Source organism: Rhinopithecus bieti, unplaced genomic scaffold (genome assembly GCF_001698545.2).
Source record: "Rhinopithecus bieti isolate Rb0 unplaced genomic scaffold, ASM169854v2 scaffold_947, whole genome shotgun sequence".
Lineage (NCBI taxonomy): Eukaryota > Metazoa > Chordata > Mammalia > Primates > Cercopithecidae > Rhinopithecus > Rhinopithecus bieti.
Genome location: NW_016803664.1, coordinates 4,861,696 through 4,869,198, shown reverse-complemented (window position 1 = coordinate 4,869,198; position 7,503 = coordinate 4,861,696). Strand labels below are relative to the sequence as shown.

The following is a 7,503-nucleotide window of genomic DNA, read 5'->3' as shown; positions in this document are numbered from 1 at the left end:
CCGGTCTCTTCCCCTGGAGCATCAGCCGGGGAGGTCAGGGTCGCCCTGGCTCGGGCCTGTTCACATTGGGATCAAAGGCACACTTTGGGGGCTCGACCAAGGCGAGCTGCGTTCGCGGGGCCAGGTCTTTCCGCACACGTGGAGGGCGGTGGCGGGTGCGGAGGCGCCGCGCGGGCCGGGAGGCAGCCAAGGGCAGTGGATACCTAGCGCCACCCGCTCCGCCTGCATCAGCTGCGCGCCCCCGCCCAAGGATGGGGAGACGCGGCCCCGCCCCCGGCCCGCCCCCGCCTTCCCATTGGCGGTCGCGCGGGGCGCTCTTTGGCCCTGAGCCCCTAGCCCTGCACTCCGTCCGCTCGCCGTCTGCTAGCCTGCTGCCATGTTGCGTGCTGCCGCCCGCTTCGGGCCCCGCCTGGGCCTCCGCCTCTTGTCAGCTGCCGCCACCCAGGCCGTGCCCGCCCCCAACCAGCAGCCCGAGGTCTTCTGCAACAAGGTGAGCCCCCCAGCCCGGCTTGCGCTTTGTTCTCCGGCCCAAGTTCCCGCAGGCCCCGCACCGCCGTGGGCCTCAGTGTACCCATCTGGGGCTCGAGGGGCTTGCAGAGGCTGAGCTGGAAGCACATCTACCCCTTCCTCTCCTGCAAGCATTTTAGCCCCTTCGCCGCCTCTGACAGTCCCCGCCCCGTTTCCCCTGACTTGGGCCCCCGCTCCGTCTTCGCCCAGCCTCGGTCTGTTTTCCAGCGCCAACTCTCGGGATTCCGTTCCCCCCACGGTCCTTGGCTTTCGGGTCTCCGCGGGGTCCCCACCCTCAACCACTCAGAAGACGCGGCCAAGTCCCTCTTTGCGGGAACTTTGTCTTTTCCTTGGTCATCCCCTTTATCCCCTGACTCATGCCCTCATCCAAGGAATTCAAAAGGAAAAACCAGGAAAGAGGTGATTTGCAGCCAGCGTTCTCCAGTTCGCCAAGGGCGAGGCCACGCCAGTGGGCGCTCGACTGCTTCCATCGCTGGGAGTGGGGAATCCTGGAGGACCTTAGGCCCCAGGGCGCCGACCCCAAGGGGTGTCCGCGGCTTGCAACGCCGGCTTCGACCAAACCAAGGAGGAGCTTTCCAGGATAAAACCGATTCCCGTGGTCCATTTATTGATTGCTCAATCAGTAATACTTTGGAATATTTTTTATTTTGATCTTTGAGTTTGGGCAAAGTTCTAGACTTCACAGAGGCTGAAACTGGTAATGAAAGAGTTTGTTTTGTTTGTGCCAGTGCATGTGGGCTGCTTTCTCTGACTTAAGCTTTTTCTCCTATAAATGGTAAGGGGCTCAGAGGGTGAGGTTCACACAGGTCCTCATCAACCGGTCACTTCATAGTTAATCACAGCTCCTGTCCTCTCTGCACAGCCTTTGTGCCTGGCACTGTTCTAAGGGTCTACCTGTTTTGCAATTTAAGGTAATTCTTACAACAGCCTCAGTAGGTAGGGACTGTAATTCTCCATTTTATAGATGAAGCGACTGAGTTACAGAGAGGTTTAGTGACTCACCTGAAGACCAAAGTCAGTGGCATAGTTGGGGTTCACAGCGGAACGTCCAGGAGTAAGCCCCTGACCAGAACATTCCATAGTATGTTGTGACTCTGGGTGGGAACAAAGGGAACACCGATCCTCTGGGACTGCTGCTGATTTGGGATGCTGTAGAGCTGGCTCCTAGCCAGTTGCTTTCAACAGCACACCTGCTGGTCTGGACCTGAGTGTGGCTGCAAATCTGGATATAGGTGATGGGTAAAGCCATATGCGTGTGATTTTAGGGGATGTTACAAAAGTCATTTGCAAGGGAATTTTTAAAAGGATAAAATAAAATGTCTTTTGTATAACATAGGCTAAAAAGGCAGCAGCTGTGTCTCCCTTGGCAGCCTGTGCAACTGAGGAGTTCATGCTTGGAAGACTTGAGCATCAAAAGATCTAGCAGAGGCCAGGAGCAGTAGCTCATGCCTATAAATCCCAGCATTTTGGGGTAAGGACTTGAGCCTAGGACTTTGAGACCAGCCTGGGCAACAGCAAGACCCTGTCTCTAGTCTCTACTAAAAAAGTAAATTAGTCAGGTATGGTGGCACATGCTTGTAGTCCCAGCTATATGGCAGGCTGAGGTGGAAGGATCCCTTGAGCCTAGCAGTTCCAGGCTGCAGTGAGCTATGATTGGGCCACTACACTTAGTCTGAGCAACAGAGCAAGACCCTGTCTCGTAAACATCCTCAAGGAACAGCCATCACACTAGGAACCCTTGTGGCCACAAAATCTGATTAAGATCTTTATCCTTCATCACATGCAGGTGAGGCAGCTGGGTCCAGAGGTACACTGAGGCCCTTGGGTAACACTTCCTGTTCTGCAGATTTGCTCTGTGGGTGTAGGCTGGAGGAGTCGAGCCGATTCCCGTGGTTGCTTTTCTTTATCAGACTTTTTGAGATCGTTAAAGTAACACATGCCCACTGTATAAAATTGCAGAGGACTGACAACTCTCTGGACCCAGTCGGCCAAGGTGGTTCATGCCTGTGATCCCAGTGCTTTGGGATGCCAAGGTGGGAAGATCGCTTGAGGTTAGATGTAAGGCTTCAGTGAGCTATGATTGTGCCACTGCACTCCAGCCTGGGCAATGGAGCAAGAACCCATCTCTTAAAAAAATAAGTAAATAAACCTCTCTGGATACCCCATTGTACTCCCTCCAAGAGCACTGTGAACAGGTGGGTGTGTCTCTTGTAGACATTTTTTCATTTACAAGTGCCTGCAGCAAGAGAGAGAGAGAGAATGCAAGCACACCAGAATTTTTTTTTTTTTTTAACATAAATGAGATGCAACCACTTATATTCTGAAGCTCCCCGTCTCACTGAAAAATGTACCTGGGTTATCATTCTGAGTACGTTCAGATCTTATTTAACCCTTTCCAAGGACTACAGAGCATTCCACTTTGGCGGCAGCACGCTGGAACTGGCCCTCTTAGAGCCCCCTGGGCTGTTTGCTGTGTGGCCTTGATGCCGACTCAGCAGGAAAGAGGGATGTTGTGTACAGCGGTGGACTCTGCACCTCAGCTGCCTCATCTGTAAAATGGGGTAAAATGGCTGGGTGCAGTGGCTCACACCTGTAATCAGCCTTTGGGAGGCTGAGGCGGGGTGGATCACGAGGTTGGGAGCCTCGGGACTAGCCTGCCAATGTAGGAAACCCTGTCTCTATTAAAAATACAAAAAATTGGTCCGGGCGCGGTGGCTCAGCCTGTAATCCCAGCACTTTGGAGGCCGAGACGGGCGGATCATGAGTCAGGGATCGAGACCATCCTGCTAACATGGTGAAACCGTCTCTACTAAAAATACAAACAAAACTAGCCGGGTGAGGTGGCGGGGCACCTGTAGTCCCAGTATCGGAGGCTGAGGCAGGAGAATGGAGTAAACCTGGGAGGTGGACTTAGCAGTGAGCTGAGATCCGGCCCTGCACTCCAGCCTGGGTGGACAGAGTAGAGACTCCGTTCAAAAAAAATAAATAAAAAATAAAAATACAAAAAAATAGCCAGGATGAACTATGGCGCGCCTGTGATCCCAGCTATTGGGAGGTGAGGCAGGAAGCATCATTGAACTTGGGAGGCAGAGGTTGCACTGAGCGAGATTCATCTACTGCACTCCAGCCTGGGGACAGAGCTGAGGGACTCCATCTCAAAAAAAAAAGGGGAAAAATTCCATCTACATCACCGAGTTGCATGGGGAGGACCAAATGGGGTGAGGCTCATGGCCTTTGTGCTTCCATATTGATTGCAGCCTTAAGCAGAGAACTGGGATAAATTGTGGACACTGTGAACTTGCAGTATCTTTGGTGATCAAACTCATTGATATGATGCTGTTATATTTGCAGTTTGTTTCCTGAAGGGGTGAAGCTAGTTGTGGTAGTTAGAATGGGAGTTATGGGGTGAATTAACACTTGCATCTATTATCTACTCTCTCTTCTGTTTTTATGTTTTTGTTTTGAGACAGCGGTCTCTCACTGTTGGCCCAGCTGGAGTATAGTGATGCTCACCGCAGCCTCAACCTCCCAGGCTCAGTCAACAATTACCCTCCTATTCGCTCCCAAGTAGCTGAGACTACAGGCGTACCCACCAACCTGACATTTTGTATTTTTTTTTTATTTTATTTTATTTATTTGAGACAGGACTCTTGCTCTTTGCCCTGTGGAGTTGCAGTGGTGGATCTTGGCTCACTGCAAACCTCACTCCTGCGGTTCAGTGGTTCTCCCTGCTTCAGCTCCTGAGTAGCTGGGATTAAAGGTGCCCACCACCAACGCCCTGGGTAATTTTTTGTGGTTCTTAGTGAGATGGGTTTCACCGTGTTGGCCAGGGCTGGCTGGTCTTGACTCCTGATCTCAGGTGCATCCACCTGCCTTGGCTCCCAAAGTGATGGATTAAGGCGTGGCCTGTGGCAGCCTAATTTATTGTATTTTTTGTAGAGAGGGGTTTCGCCATGTTGCCAGGCTTGGGTATTGAATCTGGCTCAAGCAGTCGTTCCCTCCTTGGCCTCCCAAGTGCTGGGATGACAGGTGTTGAAGCACTGAATTAAAGGAGACTGACAGAAAGGCAGTTAAGGATGGATTCCTCAAGCGGGCGCAGTGGCTAAAAAAAAAAAAAAAAAAAAAAAAAAAGCAATGGATTTCCAAGGGTACGCTGTTGGTGGTCACAGCTGTAATCCAGCACTTTCGGAGAGGCCAAAGATGGGAAGATGCTTAACCCAGGGTTTGAGGACCCGCGTGGAGGCAACATAGCAAAACCCCATCGCTACAAAACTCTTTTTTTTTTTTTGAGACGGAGTCTCGCTCTGTCGCCCAGGCTGGAGTGAGTGGTGCGATCTCGACTCACTGCAAGCTCCGCCTCCCTGGTTTACGCCATTCTCCTGTCTCAGCCTCCCAAGTAACTGGGACTACAGGCGCCCGCCAGATCGCCCGGCTAGTTTTTTTGTATTTTTTTAGTAGAGACGGGGTTTCACCGTGTTAGCCAGGATGGTCTCGATCTCCTGACTTCATGATCCGCCCGTCTCGGCCTCCCAAAGTGCTGGGATTACAGGCTTGAGCCACCGTGCCCGGCCGCTACAAAAACTTTAAAAAATTAGCTGGATGTGGTGGTGAGCGCCAGTAGTCCCAGCTACTTGGGAGGCTGAGGCAGGAGGATTGCTTGAGCCAAGCAGTTTGAGGCTTCAGTGAGCTTTGATCTTGCCACTGCAGTCCGTCCTGGGCAACACTACAAATATACATAGGCACCGTGCAGAAATGTTCATTGCAACTTCTTGTATGTCAGTAAAAGCTTGGGAAATAAGCCAGCTTGAGCTCCATTGGGAAATAGATGAACACCTATGTTACAGTTATAGTAGGGAATAATTCTCTGCATGTAGCAGTTACAAATCATTGGCTGGACCTGTACAAATAATGTATCTCAAAAAGAATATGTCAAGGAGGAAAAATGTCCAGTACTCTACACCATATGAAACCATGAAAACTGTGCAAAACAAAATTTTATATTGCATGTAGATAGACAGATCTCCATAAAAAATATGTAAGAATGTGCTGGAAGGAAAATTCTCCTTGCTGTGAGGGTGGTTACTGCCTGAGTGGGCAAGACAGGATAGGGGACAGGCAGGACAGGATAAGGGTAGTAATGAACGGGGACTCTGGCTTCATTTAAATGTTTGATTTCTTTAAAAATTGCGCAGCACAGTGGCTGATGCCTGTAATCTCAGCACTTTGGGAGGCTGAGGCCGGCAGATTGCTTGAGCACAGGAGTTCAAGACCAGCCTGGCCAACATGGTGAAACCCCATCTCTGCTAAAAACACAAAAATTAGCTAGGCATGGTGGCCCACGCTTGTAATCCCAGCTACTCAGGAGGCTGAGGCATGAGAATCACTTGAACCCGGGAGGCAGAGGTTGCAGTGAGCCGAGGGAGAGTGAGGCCTAGCAACAGAGTGAGACTCCGTCTCAAAAAAAAAACAACAACAAAAAGAAATAGATTTAGGCAGGCTGGGTGTGGTGGCTCATGCCTGTAATCCCAGCACTTTGGGGGGCCAAGGCGGGTGGATCACCTCAGGTCAGGAGTTCAAGACTAGCCTGACCAATATAATGACACCCTGTCTCTACAAAAAATACAAAAATTAGCCAGCATAGTGGCATATGCCCGTAATCCTAGCTACCCTGGAGGCTGATACAGGAGAAACGCTTGAACCCAGGAGGCAGAGGTTGTGGTAAGCTAAGATCACACCGTTGCACTCCAGCCTGGGAAACGAGTGAAACTCCGTCTCAAAAAAAGAAAAAAAAGATATCGATTTAGGCAGCCCAGAGAGTCTGGGGGTGTCACTGGGCCCCACCTTGGTTACTTCTGCTTCTAATAACATGTTTTTTTTTTTTTAGATGGAGTCTTGCTCTGTCGCCCAGGCTGGAGTGCAGTGATGCGATCTCGGCTCACTGCAAGCTCCGCCTGCTGGGTTCACGCCATTCTCCTGCCTTAGCCTCCCGAGTAGCTGGGACTACAGGCGTCTGCCACCACGCCCGGCTAATTTTTTTTGTATTTTTAGTAGAGACGGGGTTTCATCATGTTAGCCAGGATGGTCTCGATCTCCTGACCTCGTGATCCGCCCCCCTCGGCCTCCCAAAGTGGTGGGATTATAGGCATGAGCTACCGCGCCCGGCCCATGTTTTTAATCAGAGAACACAAATGGGCATTCGGTACTTCCTGCCTGCCCAGAATCTGTAGGACACACTTGAGTTTCAGGTGATGGGGCTATAATAATGTTTGTGTTCCTGAGGTCAAGTTGAGTTGAGAATGTACATGTTGTGGACATGGATATGTATCCCCTGCTCCAGTAATCATGATTATTCATCACCTATTTTCTTTCTTTTTTTTTTTTTGGAGACGGAGTCTCGCTGTGTCGCCCAGGCTGGAATGCAGTGGTGCGATCTCCGCTCACTGCAAGCTCCGCCACCTCCTGGGTTCATGCCATTCTCCTGCCTCAGCCTAACTAGAAGCTGGGACTTCAGGCACCCACCACCACGCCCGGCTAATTTTTTTGTATTTTTAGTAGAGACGGGGTTTCACCGTGTTCGCCAGGATGGTCTCGATCTCCTGACCTCGTGATCTGCCTGCCTCGGCCTCCCAAAGTGCTGGGATTACAGGCGTGAGCCACCGCGCCCAGCCTCATCACCTATTTTCTATCAGGCCCTCTACTGAGGACTTCTACCTGCATTTCACCCTTCATCCTACCTGCAACTCTATAAGCCATATGTCTTATATGCTGTCCCATCTTGCAAGTGAGGAAACTGAGGCTCAGGGAGGTCAAGTTCACATTAAGTATAACTAAAGGCATGCTGTGTGAAGGTTGGGCAGGGCAGAATTTGAAGCCCACTTTCAAACTTATAACTTAGTGTGAACTTGACCTCACTAACTGATGATCAGACCATAAGAATGTATTAATAAACATTTAAGGGACAATTGAACAGAATTT

At 50.8% G+C, this 7,503-nt stretch overlaps 1 protein-coding gene across 1 annotated transcript in view; it reads left to right on the top strand.

Annotated features, from left to right (window-relative positions):
- Positions 1-281: 281 nt before the first annotated feature.
- ALDH2 (aldehyde dehydrogenase 2 family member) overlaps positions 282-7,503 on the top strand; it is a 40,979-nt gene continuing 33,757 nt past the window's right edge. The window contains exon 1 of the mRNA XM_017847344.1: positions 282-490. Coding sequence (XP_017702833.1) covers positions 377-490 — 114 coding nt within the window. The 5' untranslated portion in view covers positions 282-376. The remainder of the gene's footprint in view (positions 491-7,503) is intronic.